The 20095-nt window shown below is 46.9% G+C and overlaps 1 protein-coding gene across 2 annotated transcripts; it reads left to right on the top strand.

Moving 5' to 3' along the window:
- The first annotated feature begins 1217 nt into the window (after nt 1-1217).
- ABCF3 (ATP binding cassette subfamily F member 3) lies at nt 1218-19224 on the top strand. Of its 2 annotated transcripts, XM_005909520.3 has the most exons (21): nt 1218-1440; nt 1675-1822; nt 1963-2042; nt 2524-2570; nt 2737-2834; nt 2933-3055; nt 3225-3491; nt 3805-3885; nt 3974-4033; nt 4131-4187; nt 4300-4322; nt 4433-4488; nt 4602-4802; nt 4902-4978; nt 6982-7026; nt 7108-7240; nt 7845-7933; nt 8036-8127; nt 8303-8435; nt 8573-8660; nt 8749-19203. In XM_005909520.3, exons 1-21 carry the CDS (start codon nt 1368-1370, stop codon nt 8905-8907), a joined length of 2130 nt encoding a protein of 709 aa, XP_005909582.2. In that variant the 5' UTR covers nt 1218-1367; the 3' UTR covers nt 8908-19203. The 2 variants fall into 2 exon arrangements, with proteins under 2 accessions (XP_005909582.2, XP_070228560.1); XM_070372459.1 differs by lacking the exons at nt 1218-1440; nt 1675-1822; nt 1963-2042; ... (1 more) ...; nt 2737-2834; nt 2933-3055 and having other exon boundaries at nt 3231-3480; nt 3778-3885; nt 8749-19224.
- The last annotated feature ends 871 nt before the right edge of the window (nt 19225-20095 follow it).

Here is a 20095-nt window from a genome sequence, read left to right as displayed (position 1 = left end):
TTGCCAAAGAATTGTGTGAACAGGACCCTGAGGGGAATGCTCCATATTCTGCTAATGTGTTAGAGCAAAGATCTGCCATCCCCAGTTTTCCCTTGCTTGGTCTCTGCCTTTTTAAACCTAAGAAATCTATTAAGAAAATTTCAAACAAGTAGAAAATATATAATGAACTCCCATCATAGTGGTTCAACTTGTGATTAGCTCTTTAATGTCACATCCAATCTGTGTTCATGCTTAAGTGTCCTACAAAAAAACTGTCACAACTTACATCTGGATCCAAACAAGGTTCCTTGATTGGTGGATGCTTCTTAAATCTTAAAAGCCACAGGTTCTCCCTCAGCTTTTGCAGTGTTGTTGAAGAAACCAGATAGTTCTGTAGTTGCCGTTAGAATTCCACTTTCCCTGTGTTTCAAATAAAATGGAAATCTTGTAATATTCCTCAATGACAAAACGATGAATGGGTGTGACTTTGACAATTTTGGAGCCAGTTTGGAAGAATATTCACATTAAATGTGAAGCGGTAGCATTTTGAGGAAATGCCTAACTTCTACCTGAGGGAAACACTGAAAGGCAATACCCTTTTAGGGTCACTTACTGAGACTCAAGTTGCGGAGAAGTCTGCTTTGGGTGTAGGTTGGGAATAATAAATACTAATGAAATTACACAGACCTTGTCGATCTGGTTTTCTTGCCCATTGGCGGTCAGTGAGGTAGTGCCCGGGGGTGATGGAAGACCCAAAGGGCGTTATTCGCTTAAGTCTGTTGAGCCGTCAAGTGTGAGAGGTCGCGGGCGGGCTGGCTACCTGATCAAGACAAGCAGCCCGTAGGGCCTGAAAACCGAACAAAATCCGCGACTGCACAAAAAGGCGCCAGAGGCTTCTGAGAACTCAGGCACCAGCGTGAGTCAGCAATGCTCTCAGCGGGCTCCAAAATGGACAAGCACGCAGCGGCTGACGCGCTTCTGGGGAACATGTAGAATCTAGCAAGGCCAAAGTGCTTTATCGACCGCCCTTCTCGGGAGGTTCCCTTCATGGCCTGATAAACCGCGAGCTTCCCTGCACCCCGCCCTCGCCGCCTGCAGGATCTCCACCTCCCAGAAGTCTGAGAACCGCACATGTGGCTAATTCTTTCGTGGAAAAAGAGTCGCGCAAGCGCAGAGAGTGCGTCTCGGCATAGACTCTGAGCGGCGCTTGCGTACGGTACCGCCAGCTCCGTTTGCCCCGCCAACCGGGCTCTGCGCACTCCGCGCCTTTCTTACGTCACCGTTTCGCATGCGCTTTGGAAGGAAGGGCGAGCTTTCGGGCGACCGGTAGGAGGCGGGCCTTGACCGGGGTCTCACAGCGACTGCGCGGACGGGAGCCCGACTGGAACATGGCGACTTGCGCTGAAATCCTGCGGAGCGAGTTCCCCGAAATTGACGGACAGGTCTTCGACTACGTGACGGGTGAGCCGAACCGAATCAACGCGCTGGGGATGCCGAAGTGGAAGTCAGGGCGGGGGGAAGTACTAAGGCAGAGCAGTGGCGGGGACCGCCGCTAGGCCTCTCCTCTGTGTGACCTCTTGTCCCGAGGACCAGTTGGGTCTGGAGCCCGGATTGGGGCCGCAGTACGGGGACCAAAACTACTTGTATGTCCACCTTACCTGGTATCTTCCTCGTGTCTTGACATGCCCTCCCTAGGCGTCTTGCACAGCGGCAGTGCGGACTTCGAGTCTGTGGATGACCTGGTGGAAGCTGTGGGGGAACTGTTGCAGGAGGTGTCCGGGGACAGCAAGGATGACGCGGGCATCAGGGCCGTGTGCCAGCGCATGTACAACACTCTGCGCCTGTACGTGCCAGGGCAGGGGGATTCGTGGGGGAGATGGGAGAGCGGACGGCCAGGTGACAAGACGTGAGAGAACAAGGTCTGATGGCCATAGAGCTTTTTCCTCCTCTTCTAACCCATTGCTTTCTATCCCTACCCTCAAGGGCGGAACCACAGACGCAGGGAAACAGCCAGGTGCTGCTAGACGCCCCCATCCAGTTGTCAAAGATAACAGAGAACTACGGTGAGAGAGAGGGAAGATTGAACTAGCTGCCTTACGTCCTCCACCCCCTAGCCATCTGCCCTCTGGGGCTCAGGACTCTTCTTACCTCTTTTCCACAGGACAAGGTTGTAGGAGTTAGTTGATGTCTTTACTGAGGGCAAATGAGCCATTAATAAAGGGATTAAGATTGGGGAGGTCTCCAAGCTCTTGGGTGTGGTAGGACCCATGGGTCTTGGAGCTGGACAGATTTAGGTTCACTTCCCAATTTTGCAGCTTACTAACCTACTGCATGATCTTGTAGGAGTTGCTTAACTGCTCCTAGCCGCTGTATCCTTAATCTGTGAGTTGAGTTTTTAAGTGTTGAGAGAATTGATACCTATCTCCAGGATTTGTAAAGCTTTCCTTTAAATGTATGTGTCTGTGTCTGATTCATGTTAGCCACTGAAAATGTTAGTTTCCGTTCCCTTAGGGAGAAGGTGACTGCTTTTCTTATCGCTTACAGACTGTGGCACCAAACTTCCAGGTCTGCTAAAGAGGGAACAGTCCTCGGTGAGGAGGGACAGGAAGAAGAAAGGGAGGGGTCTGTGTCTATGGTGGGGGTGAGAGTTGACTGTTTCTAAATATTGGAGTATATTCCTGGGGCATTTCTGATTGACTTTCCCTGAGTCCTTGAGCCTACACCATAGGATGAAATGCATTATGTTTGGACTCTTAGACGGTGAATGCAAAGAAGCTAGAGAAAGCTGAGGCTCGACTGAAGGCAAAGCAGGAGAAGCGCTCAGAGAAGGACACACTCAAGACCAGCAGCCCTCTGTGAGTTAGTGAAAAGGGCTGAGAAGAGAGCAGAGCAGTCCCTATTGAGATGGAAGGCTGCTTGGGAGTGCTAAAAGCCATCCATTTCTCCCTTTAAGAGTCTTGGAAGAGGCATCAGCCAGCCAGGCAGGCAGCCGAAAGGAAAGTCGGTTGGAATCATCTGGAAAGAACAAATCCTACGATGTGCGAATTGAGAACTTTGATGTGTCTTTTGGAGATAGGTGAGGGAGTGGCTGTGGGGGAGTGGGGCTGATTTTTTTTTTTTTTTTTACAGTTAAAGGAGAATTTGGAGCGGTGAAATGGGGCTAAAAATAGTTAGGTTTCTTATGTTATACTTGCTGTGTAGCTATCTCTAGAGCCCCCTTTGTCGTCTTCCTGCTACCCGTACAGGGTTCTGCTGGCTGGAGCAGATGTGAACCTAGCATGGGGCCGCCGCTATGGCCTGGTGGGTCGGAATGGGCTAGGGAAGACAACGCTGCTGAAGATGCTGGCCACCAGGAGCCTGCGGGTTCCAGCCCACATTTCCCTGCTGCATGTGGAGCAAGAAGTTGCTGGAGATGACACCCCTGCCCTGCAGAGTGTGCTGGAGAGTGACACGGTGCGAGAAGACCTCCTGCATCGGGAGCGGGAGCTCAACGCCCAGATTGCCGCTGGCAGGTGAGGGCTCCCTGGGACAGACTGACCAGCAGCAGCTGTGCTTCGCAGAGTGCCTGCCATGCTGGCACAATCCGCCATTCGAATACCCATCCTAGTAAGCAGCAGGGCTTAGAGTTTGGCTCGGTGGTGCTGTGCATTCCTTGTTCCTGGCATGGTGGCCGTTGCCCTCACTGCTGTGAGCAAGTCCTTCCTGTGCTCTGTTCCTGTCCCAGCAACAGTGCAGCCAGTAGCCTGCTTTGCAGCTGTCCTGAGGTGCAGGATAAAGTAGTAAACTTCTCCCGCTCAGCCTGATTGCTCTTCCCCCCATTCCTAGGGCTGAGGGTTCACAAGCTGCACAGCTGGCAGAAATCTATGCCAAGTTGGAGGAGATCGAGGCTGACAAAGCACCTGCCAGGTATTTAAAATTCCCTTCCTTCCTTCAGATTTTATCTTTCCTTTCTGTTACCTGTTCCAATCAGGTTCTTTGATTTCTTTACTCCTAGAGCATCAGTCATTCTTGCTGGGCTTGGCTTTACCCCCAAAATGCAGCAGCAGCCCACCCGGTGAGTGGCCCTTACCATTCTTGGCTCTGAACACTGTTGACTGTGCCTCTGCCTCTTCTCGTGAACACTCGCCCCTGATGCAGCTCTGTCTCTTTAGGGAGTTCTCAGGTGGCTGGAGGATGAGACTGGCCCTGGCCCGAGCTCTATTTGCTAGGTGAGTCCCCTGGACCTGTATGTGGATACTATGGAAGATGAGCTTGTCTCTTGGGAGGTGGCGACAAGTCGCTGACCTGAAACCTCAAACCATGCATTCTTCTTTTCCATAGGCCAGATCTGCTGCTGTTAGATGGTGAGTTTGAAATGCGGCACCCTGACTTTGGGGTGCAGAAGGGTGGCATTGTCCAAGTTTCCAGTTCTCTGGCCCTTCAATCCCAAACATGTCCTCCCCCACTTTTCCAGAACCCACTAACATGCTGGATGTAAGGGCCATCCTGTGGCTGGAGAATTATTTGCAGGTGAGTGCCTCCAGGTGTGGAGCAGGTCTGGGGAGTGTCTGTCTCCAAGGCCTCTGGGGTTTGGGAGCTGATTGCCCTCCCAAACTGGGCCTGCCATCCTGTGACCCCCTCAGACGTGGCCCTCCACAATCCTGGTCGTCTCCCACGACCGCAACTTCCTGAATGCCATAGCCACAGACATCATCCACCTGCACAGCCAGCGGCTGGATGGTTACCGAGGAGACTTTGAGACCTTCATCAAGAGCAAGCAGGAGCGACTGCTCAATCAGCAGCGTGAATATGAGGCCCAGCAACAGTATCGCCAGCATATCCAGGTGGGAGAGCAGGCAGGACTGGGGACCCACCCCATCCCATGGGTACTAGAGTCGTGGGGGGTGAGGGAGCTGAATATGCCTGAACTTGTCCACTTGCAGGTTTTTATTGACCGTTTTCGCTACAATGCCAACAGAGCCTCCCAAGTGCAGAGCAAACTCAAGATGCTGGAGAAACTGTGAGTACAGTGTCCCTGACTGGGCCCTGACTCCTCTCATTTTGTAGGGAATGCCTACAATTCTCATCTTAGCCTCCCCTTCTAGATCTCTCCTTTCCTACAAATCCACTTTTAACTTCCTTTCCTGCAGGAAGGCATCTTGCCCCCAGACCTCGGCAACCATCAGTCTACTTTCAGTCTGTATATATTTGCTAATTCTGAACATTTCATATAGACAGATTCCTCCCTGTGACCTTTTTTTTATGTCTGGCTTCTTTCGCATAATGTCATATTTTTGAAGTTCATCATGTAGCCTGGATTAGTACTTCCCTCCTTTTCCTGGCCAGATAATATTTCATTGCACAGTTACTCCACATTTTGTTTAATGATTCATCAGGTGGTGGACATTTGGATTGTTTTCCGTTTTGGGCTGTTAGGAATAATAATGCTGCTATGAACAAGTTTTTGTGTGGACATATGTTTTCTATTCTCTTGGGTACAGAGCTAGGAGTGGAATTGCTGGGTTATGTAATAATTCTATGTTTAAGATTTTGAGGGATTGCCAAACTTTTTAACAGCAGCTGCACCATTTTACGTTCCTACCAGCAGTATATGAGGATTCCAATTTCTCCGCCTCTTTGCCAGCATTTATTATGTCTTTTGAAGTGTAGCCCTCCTAGTGGATGTGAAGTGATATCTCTTTGAAATCTTGATTTGTATTTCCCTTGTGACTAATGATGTTGAGCTTTGGAGGCATTTTTTACTGAAGTATAGTTGATGTGCAATATTATGTGTTTCAAGTGTACAACATAGTGATTCACAATTTTTAAAGATCATGTTCCATTTTTACTTATAAAATATTGACTATATTCTCTGTGTTGTGTAATAAGTATATCGTTGTAGCTTATTTTATACTTAGGAGTTTGTATCTCTTAATTCTTTACCCTAGTCTTGCTCCTCCCTCCCTCTCCTCTACCCACTGGTAACCACTGGTTTATTCTCTATATCTGTGAATCTGTTTTTTTAGATTTTAGTTTTTTAGATTCCATATATAAGTGATATCATACAGTATTTCTTTTTCTGTTGACTGATTTTACTTAGCATAGTCTTCAAGTCCGTTTATTACAAATGGCAAAATTTCATTCTGTTTTTATGGCTGAGTTGTTATTCAGTCACTAAGTCGTGTCTGACTCTTTGCAACCCCAGGGACTACAGCACCCCAGGCTTTTCTGTCCTTCACTGTCTCCCAGAGTTTGCTCAAATTGTTGTTCGTGAGTTGTTGATGCTATCTAACCATCTCATCCTCTACTGCCCCCTTCTTCTGTTGGCCTTCAGTCTTTCCCAGCATCAGGGTCTTTTCCAATGGATCGGCTTTTTGCATCAGGTGGCCAAAGTATTGAAGCTTCAGCCTCAGCATCAGTCCTTCCAGTGAATATTCAGGCTTGATTTCCCTTAGGATTGACTGGTTTGATCTTAGTAGTCCAAAGGACTCTCAAAAGTCTTCTCTAGCACCACAATTCAAAAGTATCAGTTCTTTGATGCTCAGCCTGTTTTATGATCCAACTCTCACATTCATACATGGCTACTGGAAAAACCATAGCTTTGACTCTACAGACCTTTGTCAACACATTGTATATGTGTGTGTATATGTATATCCATTCATCTGTGGATGGATGGACACTTAGGTTGTTTCTTTGTCTTGGCTATTGTAAACAATATAGCTGTAAACACAAGGATACGTGTATCTTTTCCAATCAGTATTTTTTTTTTTTCAGTTATATACCCAAAAGAGTATTGGAAGTTTAATCTTGAAGCAACATTTCTAGACATACAGGTGGTAGGGGAGCTTAAAATCGTAAGGCTTAGGATCTTGTGACATTGAAACATATAGTATATTAACTGGGAAAACAAAAATCTACCCCCCAAAAAAAACCTCTGTTCTTTTCGGCATATGTATTACTTGTATGATAAGAACAAATCCATTTTTTAAAGTCACAAATCTAGTCTGTCTCCTCTTTCCTCAGACCAGAGCTGAAACCTGTGGATAAGGAGCTGGAGGTAGTGATGAAGTGAGTGCTGGGTCAGAGGGGCAGGTGGGGAAGCTCTTGTTTCTGGGGCTGCCCTCAGGCTCATCATCCCACCTCCTGCAGGTTCCCCGATGGATTTGAGAAGTTCTCACCACCAATCCTGCAACTGGATGAGGTGGACTTCTACTACAACCCAAAGCATGTCATATTCAGCCGTCTCTCCGTCTCTGCCGATCTTGAATCCCGCATCTGTGTGGTATGGCTACCATCTCTGTTCTGTGAGCTGGGAGTGAACTCTCCCAGTGTGGAGATTGTATTGTGGATTGGTCACGTGGGAGGGAAGGTCCACAGGAGTAGGAGTCAGAGCCTGGGCCGAGGACTTCACTGTACTTGTCCTGGTCCCTCTTCCAGCCTCACAGGGCCACTCTGCAGCATAGATAGAGAGCCTGGCCTGTGGTGTTTTATAAGTACTTAGAGCAGTACTTTATCTTACTGGTCTCAGCTCTGAGTGTCCTCCTAACTGGAACATAGAGGAGAGAGCATGGCTCAGGGTCAGACTTGGGATGTTAACTCTGCTATTTCTTAGCTTGGTTACTAAGCAGACTTCTCATTCTTAAAAGAGAGATAACATCCAGCTTGCTCTGCTATTGGGAGAATTAATTCCCTTGCACTTAGTGGGTACTTGGGTATTGGTCCCCTTCACAGCTTTACTGTTTCCTTCATTTTTTCTCTACAGTTCCTTAAAAATATTTTTTTTTAGTTGTTGGAGTCATTGGGACTATCTGGGATCTATTCTCATCTCCTCTGCTTCTGTATCGCACTCAGGGATGCTCTTTATATACTCATGTGTCATCTTACAGGTTGGGGAGAATGGGGCTGGGAAGTCTACCATGCTGAAGTTGCTTATGGGGGACCTGACACCTGTTCGGGGCATCAGACATGCTCACAGGTAGGGCCCACACCTCCGCTTTCCAACCCCTCCTGTGCTGTAGCTACACTCCTTTATGGTCATTGCCTTCCATCCCCTCTCCTCCTTCCCATCTGTCTGCAGGAATCTGAAGATTGGCTATTTCAGCCAGCACCACGTGGAGCAGCTGGACCTGAATGTCAGTGCTGTGGAACTGCTAGCACGCAAGTTCCCTGGTGCGTTAGGGATTTGAGCTGAGGAAAGAGGGCTGGGCCTGACACCTCCCCCTAGGCTTACCTTGGGTTGCTGAGTCTGGGTGTAAGGATGTGGGCATTGGGGGTGGGGCTGGGTGGATGGTGAAGGGAGGGAGTTGGGCCTGGAACCCATACGGTGGGGTGGGGCCTATTGCAGGACGGCCTGAGGAGGAGTACCGTCACCAACTGGGCCGGTATGGCATCTCTGGAGAACTGGCCGTGCGCCCTGTTGCCAGTTTGTCTGGGGGCCAGAAGAGCAGGGTGGCCTTTGCTCAGATGACCATGCCCTGGTGAGCCGCCTTGACTAGAGCTTTTGCCCTCCACTTTCCTGCTCTTGCCCAGTGGAAAATGATTGTCTTGCCTTGGTAGCAGAGCTCATTTTCTCCCAGCCCCCTAACTTCCCACCTTTCTGGGTTCTGCCTTCCAGTCCCAACTTCTACATTCTGGATGAACCCACAAACCACCTGGATATGGAGACCATTGAGGCTCTGGGCCGTGCTCTCAACAACTTCAGGGTGAGTGTACCTTCACACTGCCCACTCTTTCCTGGGCCTCAGCACGCCTTTGGGCCCCTCTGAGAGCCCCACGGTCTCTGTCTTGCAGGGTGGTGTGATTCTGGTGTCCCATGACGAGCGCTTCATCCGGTTGGTGTGCCGGGAGCTGTGGGTGTGCGAAGGAGGCGGCGTCACCCGGGTTGAGGGGGGATTTGATCAGTACCGAGCTCTTCTCCAGGAACAGTTCCGCCGTGAGGGCTTCCTCTAGGGCCACGAGGCTGAGGACTGTGCCCAGGACATGGACTGTCTTTCAGACCCCTGGGCCACCATGTAGGCAGCCATCTCCTGCCACGAACTTCCCCCAACTTTGGGGACAGCCTTATTCATAAATCTCTCTTTTTGACTGGAGCATCCTCTGCACAACCCAGGAGCCCCACCTAAGGGTCTTTGAGGACTGGTCCTCCAAGGGGAAGGGAGTGGGGGCGCTGCCCTCCCACTGTCCCTGCTGCAACTGGGCTCTGAGTGGCCACTGTGTAAATTAAATATCCCTGCATCTCCCTTGCTCACTCTGCTGCTCCTGGTGCAGGGCTGCAGTGTTCGCCCATGGTTAAGGAGTGCAGTCTCTGATTTGGCATTTTCCTGTGACATTTGTGTCCGTCGTGTGGAGGAGGCCATGGAAGCATCACTGTTGTCCCTGGGGGGAGATGTCATCAAAGCCGCTGGGGGTCGACCTTGCAGTGGACCAAGCTTATAATGAAGGGCAGTGTATTCCATCACTGCAGTGCTGTGCTCTCCAGCCAAGGCTTAGCTAAGGGGTCTGGGCTCTTCTGTCTCAGCCCCACTGCTTGAGTGAGTAAGCTGATTCTGCAACCTGGCCTCAGACATGGTTTGCCAACTGCTTTCTCCAGTGATCTCTGGCCCAGCCTCACTCTACTTCTCTGAATTGGACCATTTGGGGCCAAAGAGAAAAGTGAGAAACTGTCCCCATTTTGCTTGAGTGGTTTTGTGTTCCTTATTTTTTCTCTTAACCACATAGGAGAGGCCTGGGAAGTAGGGAATTGAGAATGGGGTCTAAGGCAAAGAAAAAGAACATCTTGGTTTCAAATTAACCAGTGTTTAAATGGGGAGAGGGGGTTGTTTAACAGAAGTAGTATGATTTATAAATATTATTTCCTGGATACTCAGCCACTGTATGTAATTGTCGTGCAGAAGACACTAAAATTGCTTTCCTCTTAATGACCGGAGAAACCAGCATCAACAGAAGGAACTTGTCTGCTTCGTGGAGAATTGTCATCACAAAGTTCAACCAAGGGATCTTAACCCAGCCACTGCGGGTCGTGTGATACAGGTCACTGGGGAGGAGACACCTGTCTGGGGGTAAAGGAGAATAAACCTGGAAGGCTCTGCACCAGTGGACTGCTGCACAGCCAGCAGGAAGGGTCACTAAATCTTCCTGCTTCCTCAGTCCCTGTCTCAGGAGTCCTCAAGATGTGGTGTTCTAGGCATGTCTCTGGCCACATGCATGCTCATGGTTCCAAGGACCACAGGCCCCATCACTCTCTTCCAACCTCAGACCTGCATGTGGGCCAGTTGGGGCCATCTGGGGTAGGGTCTGTGCATCCCTGTTTGTCAGCCCCTTCACCCCTCACCAGCTTGTGGTCCCTGTCTGAGTTTTCCCAATTCTTTAGAGTCCCTGGAAATGCCGCCAAAGCTTCAGTGGCAGAGTGTTTCTTTGGAGGTGGCTCTGTGTGTGGAGAGCAGTGGAATTGGATCTGTGATCAGATCCCAGCACTATTACTGGTAATAGAAGGGCTCACCTATATTAATTAGCTGAGTAGCCATGACAAGTCGACCTTTGTACACCTTCTCGGGGTCTACATAAGCACTCAGAGTGATTCCTCTGTGTCCAGTCTATGATTTGGAGGGCCATCATAAGAAAAAGCAGTACATTTTTTTCTGAGTGACTCCAGAGTAGACAGGTTTGGGTTCAAAGGAAGGAAAAACTTTAACAACTCAAACTGCCTTGTTACATACAGTTCCCGATCTCTGGAACTGTTCAGCCCCATGGCTATCTAAAGAAGGGCTCTTTCAAATAGGAGGCAGCATTAGATGGCCTCTAGGCTGGCTCGCAGTTTTATGATTCTGTTAAATAAGAGCCTGTATGTGTGGCAATACAGACCTACACTGCAGACCTTCAGAAAATTAAGATGAGTTAATTGCAGCAGTTGAGAAAGACCCTACAATAAGTATGTAAGGTGAATTTGGGGGGATTTGGGGCATTTGGGAGTTGGGTAGAAAATTCAGGCAGTGTCAGCCTGCTCTCCCAAGAAACACAGCAGAGAGAAGGGAGGAATCTGACACAGGGAAGCACCCCCTTCTACTCTAGAGAGCCTTTCCAACTTCTGCCCCTGGGAGACCGGTTCTTCCACCAGAGCCTTAACAGTCAGGAGCTGGCCAGGTTGAAAAGCCTCTGTAGTCCTGACCTCCTTGCTTCTGCTGGCCTTATCACACTCCAGTGCCTCAGGCAGCCTCGCTGGTCCCGTGTGGGAGGGGGAATGCAGAGCGATCATAGATCCTTCCATACAAGTCTACACAGCAATTGAAGGTACCAGTCAGTTGTTTATTTCAGCATTGGAATTGCTGTCAAGATTTGTGGGATATAGACAACTTTAGGTACGTTCTCACTGGTTTCCAGGCAAATGTAAGCCAAGAAGGGACCATTTACCCTCACTGGCCATTCTCCAGCCTAGTTTGTCATTTAGAACCTAACGTCCTACTAAGGGCTTCCCTGGTAGCTCAGCTGGTAAAGAATCTGCCTACAATGCAGGAGACCTTATTTCAATTCCTGGGTTGGAACAATCCCCTGGAGAAGGGATAGGCTACCCACTCCAGTGTTCTTGGGCTTCCTTGTTAGTTCAGATGGTGAAGAATTTGCCTGCAGTGCGGGAGATCTGGGTTCAATCCCTGGGTTGGGAAGATCCCCTGGAGGAGGGCATGGCAACCCACTCCAGTATTCTTGCTTGGAGAATCCCCATGGACAGAGGAGCCTGGCAAGCTACAGTCCATGGGGTCATAAAGAGTCGGTCAGAACTGAGCGACTAAGCACAGCACAGCAGCAGCATCCTACCAAGAGCCACCTTCCAGGCCTGGGTCAGGCTCATCCTCAGGTGGCAAACCAAACAACGCCAACATCAGAGCACTATGGCTTGTCACCAGCCTGAGCGTGTAGACTGGATGTCGGAGTCTGGGAAATCACAGGCTAGCAGGGTGGGCCCCAAACCTGGCTGAACCTGGAATGATGGATTCCCCTCAACCCTGCCCACCTCCAGGCGGGCTTCAGTGCACTTTATGTGTCCCTTACTGTAAGCTGCTCGCCATTAGCCTTGTGATTCCCACTTGCCTGGATATCTTTGAAGCCCAAACCCTGGCTTGCTCACATTTGCATCTTCTGTCCCTGTCACAGTTTGTGTTCCCTGGAAAGCAGCTTGAAGAGATTGGAATGTGCAGTGCTCCAGATTGAGCAGAAGGAGAAGTTGAGCTACAATGCAGGCCCAATGAAGGCCTCAGTCAACCCCACATTCTGGAGCTGGCAGAGGTGTTCTGAGTTGAGGCAATGGGTCCAACCGAATTGAACAGTCTGAGTGTTGGCTGCCACTGGGAGGAGCAATGACATTGGAAGAGGACGTTTCATCAGCTGAGGCAGTTACACTTAAGGGGTGACAGCTGAGGACTCGCTGCCATGGGTGTTCAGCACCCAGTGTGCCAAGTCTTTTATTCCTGGAAGCTCATCACAGCAACCACTCCCATGCCCGGCACGTAAAGAAGTGCTCAGTAAAAATGCTTGAGCGGACTTTCTCGGCAGTCCAGCAGTTAAGACTCTGCTGCTACTGCAGGGGATGTGGGTTTGATCCCTTCATGGGGAACTAAGATCTCACATGCAAAAGCTTGAGAAGTGAATATTTGGGGGAAATTGAGAAAAAGTAGGGGATGACATTGGAGAAGGAGAGCTTCCAGCCCTAAAGCCACAGGGTCAGAGCGGCAGAGATAGAGGTGCACAGGCAAGGGCTTGTGGGCTCTGCCAGAATGAGGAAGGGCTCCTTTTTCTGGGCCAAGCCTTGATATGAAAGCTTTGGGACATGATACTATGGAGGTGAGTTTTTGTTTGCAAACGTCTCCTTGTCTTTTTTCAAGAGAATTATTAAGAAAATGACAATCGTTATTGAGCTCTTGTTACATAACTGGCACTGTAGTTGCTTTACCTACACTAAATCCGCACAACCCCCCGCACTGGCACAGTTGTCCCCTTTTTTATAGATGAGGAAATGGAGTTGACACAGTGGGAGGATACAGGATCATCTGGCTCCAGAGCACAGCTCTGAGTGGCCACACTGCCCTACTGCTCAGCTCCTAGGGTGACATGCTGAATAGTGAGGATTTATTAATTCTGTCACTTAAAACTCATCATTAATTGCATGGGATGGGAAGTGGGGGGTTTGAAGATGCTTCTCTCAGGAGAACAAGCTGATGAGTAAGGAATACCTCACACGATGGCTGACACAATCTAAGTGCTCAGTGATTCGTTCATTAAGTGATTCAAAATGTGTGGTATAGTGGGAAAGTCATGCACTGGGATTAGCCCAGCTCTCCCACCGACTGCATGTGTGCTAAGTCACTTCAGTCATGTCCAACTATGCAACCTTATGGGCTGTAGCCTGCCAAGTGCTTCAGTCCATGGGATTCTCCAGGCAAGAATACTGGAGTGGGTTGTCATTTCCTCCTCCAAGGGATCTTCCTGAGCCAGGGATCAAACCTGCTTCTCCTGCATCTCCTGCACTGGCAGGTGGGTTCTTTACCACTAGCACTACCTGGGAAGCCCCACCACTGACTGCATCTTAGGCAAATCAACGTCTCCAGAGTAAATTATCCTTATCCATAAAATGGGCATAATGTAGTTTATCTTGCCCATTTCATGGGTAGGAGAAAGGGTTAAATTAGATAAGTTCCTGTGTAAATGGAATAATTTTTTTTTTAATAAGCTGTAAAATGTCATAGATCCAGAGGGTGTCATTTCATGGGAGGGGTGAGAAGACAGCAGCCTGGAGCCTCCTCTGGAGACAGACTCTCACGAGCACAGACAAGCACTCCAGGCCATCATCAAGATGATGGCCCCAGGAGGGCCACCCCACAGTCCTCATCTGCTAAACCAAGAATCAGAAAGCCTGAATGCAGGAGCACAGCATGAAACTCTGCCTGGAACCCACTGAGTTGCATGGGGAGAGGCAGAGATCACCATGCAATTTCAGCCCATACTAATAGTATGTGTAAGTCATACCCTGTTGGTAATTCTAGGTTTCTCTTTTCTTTTTGTTAAATAAATGGGTGGTTTGGAAGTGACTTCTGCTGCACTGTATAAAGGGAGACCTTTGAAACCCTAAATTAAAATAAATACTTGTCAACCCATGCTGCAGCATTTTTAACACCAAAGAATGCTTTCACAAATGTTCTCTTTCAGTCTTGTCTCTTCAATAATCTTGTTTTATGTGACCCTTGCTGAGTTACTCCCATTTTATAGAACAGAAGCTTGAAGTAGAGAGATGTTACGTGTCTTGCTTAGGTTCAGATACCTCTGTGCCTGCAGAGATGGGGTGGTAACCGAGGGATCCAGGTCTCCAGCCTTCTCACATCTTCTGGATCGGCTGTTCTCAACTTTGCTCTACAGCTATTCATACAGTGGGCGATCTCTTATCATGCATGCCTGTGAGTATGCCCAGGGTCATGTGCCCTCCTGTCCTTTTAGGAAAATATTTTGAACCCGAAATGAGGGGGATCAACTGTGACCCTATTTTAATTTGCTTTAAAGTTGTAAATTAGGGAGCAAGTTCTGGAGTCAGAACTACATTCAAGTCTGGATCCTATTATGTAATAGCTCTGTGACCTTGTCAAATTAAGCTTCTCTGTGCCTCAGTTTCCTCCTCTATAAAATGAGAGTAATAATCCTTTCAGGACTTCCCAGTGGTTGAGAATCCATCTGCCAATGCAGGGCACAAGGGTTTGGTCCCTGGTCTGGGAAGATCCCACATGTCATGGAGGAACTAAACTTGTGCGCCACAACTACTGAGCCTGTGCTCTAGGGCTTCCAAGCCCCACACTGAGCACACTGAGCCTGTGTGCTGCAGCTACAGAAACTCACGTGCCTAGAGCCTGTGCTCTGCAACTAGAAAAGCCACCTCAGGGAGAAGCCCACGCACCACAATGAAGAGCACTTGCCACAACCAGAGAAAGCCGTGTGCAACAACAAAGACCCAGCACAGCCAAAAATAATTAAAAGTTTTTTAAATGGTCCTTACATTGTAGGGTTATGGTGACTATTAAATCAGATAATATAAGCAAAACTCTCATCATGGCATTGCAGGCAGTTTCTTTATTCCTTGAGCCACCAGGGAAGCCCTCCATAATGGTTAGCCATTATGATGATTATTAGTGGCGACCTCCACCACTTTATTGACTTTTATTGAAATGTTGCTTACAGTGTCCTACAGCTAAAATCCACTGTGTTTGGTCATGGTGCTTCAGTCAAAAAGACAGGTACCCATGCCTCCTGTTTTGTGTCCTTGAACCTAGAAGGACCTTTTCTTGGATTCTTCTTCCACTGAATAAATATTTTCTTTGGATTCTTCTGCACATACTCACATGCCCCTCTAGTTCGTTCTGAATGTTCTATATTCAATTTGTTCCCTTACTCAATACTTGGCTCCAGGTTGGTGACTCCCCATCAGTGTAGGAGTCTAGGGGTTTTTATTTTGACTGATTGAGACCTTTGAGCATAGTCATTCTGAAACTCTCACCACCAAGGATTTCATCCTCTTTCTTCTGCATGAACTCTACTGTGCGGTACACTCAACTTGGGAGTAGAGTTATCTTAGTGTAAAACTAGTAAGAGTCAACAAACAATGGTTGAGATGTAGAAGCCATTTAAGAGTTGGCAAATTGTGGTTTGCTGGTGTGTGTGTGTTTCAGGGTTGGGGGCACATTTAAGAACCATCAGGTTGATGAGTGTACATTTAGCCAAGGAAGAACACAAGTGATTTGAAGAGCACGTTAAATATGCTTCAAATCAAGAAGGCCAGAACCCTGCAATGGACAGACCAAGAATTGCTCAGTGGGGGTCCCCAGACCTGCCTGAGAAGAAGCAGGCTCTATCTTGTGGCTCTTCCCTCTGGCAGGTCTTGTCCTTCACAGACATTGAATGTCTTAGTCTGTCAGAGCTTGACACCACAGGCCTCTGAGCTCCATTCACTAACTCCACCACTCCATTCTAACTTTATCTGGTTTCTTTGGCTTGTGACTTAGTTTGCATGACCCTTCTCACCCAGAGAGGATGTACTAACCAGTATATATGGATTTTCAGGGCCCCTATTGACTGCGTTTCTAGTGGTAAGTTAATAAACTGACACCTGGTTTATACATCAGTCTCTTCTGAGTTTCAGTAGTGTGAGGCAGAAACCCTTGGCTTGATCCAACAATGATGATAATTTATCGGGCACTATGTTCCAAGCTTTATTCTAATCACTTTACATGAATTAACTTGTTTTATCCTCACAACAAACTAATAAGGTGTGGATTATCTGCATTTTATAAGCGAGTAAATGGAAATCCAGAAATGCTTTAAAAAACAAAACTAAATTAAATTTGCCTAGGTCTACCCAGCTCCTGAGTCTCTGAGCTGGGGTTTGCCCCGAGGTCAGAATGGGCCCAATGTCTAACACAGCAGGACACCTGACCATGTTGGCGTTTAGGATCTGAGTGATAAGGAGCAGCTCTGTGCCATGATGACCTCAGCAGGTACTGAGGCCCTAGGGTAGCCACACCTGCCAACCCACCTGGAGCATACCATTGCATTTAGAAAAAATTTTATTTGTGAAACAAACCTAGTTTGTTAAATAATTGTTTTCCCTTTAAAATTTAATCAAAGACGGGACTTCCTGGTGGTCCAGGGGCTAGGACTCCACTCACAATGCAAGGGGCCCAGGTTCAGTCCCTGGTCAGGGAGCTAGATTCCACATGCTGCAACTAAGACCCTGTTCAGCCAAATAAATAAAATATTTTTTTAAACGTAATCAAAGACATAATATGGTACTAATCACAGTTTCTGATAAGCCTTTGGTAATCACACTTGCTGACCTGAGTTATTTCATTCCAGCGCCAAGAAAGAAACACTCTGTTTAATTTAGCTTGGACATCCTTCAGTGACAAATCAAGGTAGACCATACCAGGAAAATAAACAGAAATTAGAACAATTCCTGATACAGGGAGAAGGAGCAACATAGTCTGTCGCAAAGGAACTTTCTTTTTTTACTTACTTTTTTCTTTTTCTTCTTTCTGTATGAAAATCCTTTCCTTGAAATAATCTCTCATAATGTACTCTGTGTATAAGTTAAATAAGCAGGCTGACAATACACAGCCTTGACATACTCCTTTCCCAATTTGGAACCAGTCTGTTATTCCATGTCCAGTTCTAACTGTTGCCTCTTGACCTGATACAGATTTCTCAGGAGGCAGGTCAGGTAGTCTGGTATTCCCATCTCTTAAAGAATTTTCCGCAGTTTATTGTGATCCACACAGTCAAAGTGGTCCACACTTCGCTGTAGTCAATAAAGCAGGAGTAGATGTTTTTCTGGAATTCTCTTGCTTTTTCGATGCTCTGATGGATGTTAGCAATATGATCTCTGATTCCTCTGCCCTTTCTAAATTTAGCTTGAAGTTCATGTACTATTGAAGCCTGGCTTGGAGAATTTTGAGCATTAGTTTACTAGCGTGTGAGATGAGTACAATTGTGGGATAGTTTGAGCATTCTTTGGCATTGCCTTTCTTTGGGATTGGAATGAAAACTGACCTTTTCCAGTCCTGTGGCTGCTGCTGAGTTTTCCAAATTTGCTGGCATATTGCGTGCAGCACCTTCATAGCATCGTCTTTTAGGATTTGAAATAGCTCAACTGGAATTCCATTACCTCCACTAGCTTTGTTCATAGTGATGCTTCCTAAAGCCCACTTAACTTCAAATTCCAGAATGTCTGGCTCTAGGTAGGTGATCACACCATTGTGGTTACCTAGGTCATGAAGACCTTTTTTATACAGTTCTTCTGTGTATTCTTGCCACGTCTTCTTAATATCTAATGCTTCTGTTAGGTCCAAACCATTTCTGTTCTTTATTGTGCCCATCTTTAAGAGATCTGTAGTCTTTCCCATTCTATTGTTTTCCTCTATTTCTTTGCATTGATCACTGAGGAAGGCTTTCTTATCTCTTCTTGCTATTCTTTGGAACTCTGCATTCAAATGGGTATATCTTTCCTTTTCTCCTTTGCCTTTAGCTTCTCTTCTCAGCAATTTGTAAGCCCTCCTCAGACAACCATTTTGCCTTTTTGCATTTCTTTTTATTGGGGATGACCTTGATTACTGCCTCCTGTACAATGTCACAAGCCTCCGTCCATAGTTCTTCAGGCACTGTGGCAGCCATTAACTCTCTCCTTAGTGTCTTTCACTAAATAGAAATCCTTAATTTTGTAACATTTATTTTAGAGTAATTTCAGACTTGGAGAAAAGTTGCAAAATACAACAAAGAATTCTGCTCTTTCCTTCAGCTGGATTCCTAAATTATAACACTTTGCTGCCTTCTCTGTGTTGGGTCTATGTATGTATTTTTTCCTAAACCATTTATGAGTAAGTTGTAGACATAATGTTCCTTTATTTCTAAGTACCCAATATGTTGTTTTCTAGAAACAAGGACTTTACTTACATAACCACAGTATAATTATCAAAATTGGGAAATAAACTTTGATACAGTAATATTATCTACAGATTAGATACTAATTTATCCAAATGTTGCCATATATATCAACAATTTCCTTTATATAAAAAGAAAAAAAATATATGTTTGATTCAGGATCACACATTGCATTCAGCTGACCTATCTCTTTAGCCTCCTTCAATCTGAAGCAGTTCTGTAACCTTTCTATATCTTTCATGACCTTAACATTTTGGAAGAGTACAGAATATTCATTTTGAGAATGTCCCTCAGCTTGGGCTAGTCTGGTGTTTCCTTGTGATTAGATTCAGGCTGTGCATTTTGGGCAGGAATATCACAGAAGTGAGGCTGTACCTTCTCAGTACATCTTATCAGGAGGCATGTGATGTCAATTTGTCCCATTACTGGTGATGTTAACTTTGATTACTTGGTTAAGGTGGTGTCTGCCAGGTTTCTATGCTTTAAATTGCTATTTTTCCCTCTGTAACTAATAAGTATCTTGTGGAGAATAAATACTTAATTTTTGTATAATCAAAATCATCAATGTTTTGCAACAGTGATTTGTTCTTTTGAAATGTTTTAGTCCTTCCCTACCACCCCTACGTAACAGATTTTCTGCAACATTGTTTTTCTATTAATTGTATAGTTTTATTTTTCTTACTTATGTTGTGAATGGTCTAGAATTCACTATGTATGTATTGTATATGAACATGGCTTCACCTTTTTCTATGTAATGAACCAGTTTTTCCAACATTATCTACCAAAGAACCTGTCTTGTTTCCTGCTGTGGCTTCCACCTAACCATACAACAAGAAATATTTTTTGAGGGAATACTAATGAACTAAGCCATCGTTCAATTTGGATTTCAAACAGGGGCTGGGATTTTGGATATTAAGCTTGAGATAGGCTTTGCAGGGGGTGCAGTGGTAAAAGAATCTGCTTGCCAATGCAGGAGATGTGGGTTTGATCCCTGGGTTGGGAAGATCCCCTGGAGGAGGAAATGGCAACCCACTCCAGTATCCTTGCCTGGAGAATTCCATGGACACAGGAACCAGGCGGGCTACCGTTCACGGGGTCGCGAAGAGTCACACACGACTGAGCATGCACCACACAGGCAGGAAAAAACACTTTTTTTCTACACATAAGTCTCCTGAAACTCAAATATGAGTGTGTAGACACTACTGAGGTTTGAGAAAACACATCTACTGGCCCCAAACACAGGGAAGCAGCCCACAAGCAGAAGGTAACTGAGCTGAGCTTTGCAACAAGTGACTTGGATGCAGAGCATTTTCTGAGACGCTTTCCCTTCAAATTTACCCTCTCCCCACCCCATACCACCACCTTCAATAAAGGTCTTTGGCACTTTGGGCCCTAACCTGGACAGTGTTCTCCTGACTTGGGGCGGGGGGAGGGGCAAGTTCAGTCCTCCGTCCTGGGCCAGCTCAGAGGAAAAGCAAAAGCCTACAGGCTAGGTTGGTGGTGGCCAAGGTGAGCAGGTATTCTGGACAGGGACCTCAGTAGCCCAGCGGACTGCTTCACACAGAGATTAGAAGATAGGGTCAATTTCAGTAATAGAGTCAGTAAGTTTTCTCACGTTATCCCTCTAACTGAGTCAGCCAACATTGGGCATCCACTGTACGCCAGGGCCCATGGT

The sequence above is a fragment of the Bos mutus genome, chromosome 1 (assembly GCF_027580195.1).
Source record: "Bos mutus isolate GX-2022 chromosome 1, NWIPB_WYAK_1.1, whole genome shotgun sequence".
In the NCBI taxonomy this organism is placed as follows: Eukaryota; Metazoa; Chordata; class Mammalia; order Artiodactyla; family Bovidae; genus Bos; species Bos mutus.
This window is presented reverse-complemented; position numbering and strand designations above follow the sequence as displayed.

Bases quoted from the DNA above. Each gene is read 5' to 3' on its own strand.
- ABCF3 (XM_005909520.3), top strand. From the start codon at position 1,368: ATGGCGACTTGCGCTGAAATCCTGCGGAGCGAGTTCCCCGAAATTGAC. The intron at 2,571-2,736 runs GTGAGGAGGGAC...TTGGACTCTTAG, and splicing joins TAAAGAGGGAACAGTCCTCG to ACGGTGAATGCAAAGAAGCT. The intron at 4,803-4,901 runs GTGGGAGAGCAG...GTCCACTTGCAG, and splicing joins AGTATCGCCAGCATATCCAG to GTTTTTATTGACCGTTTTCG.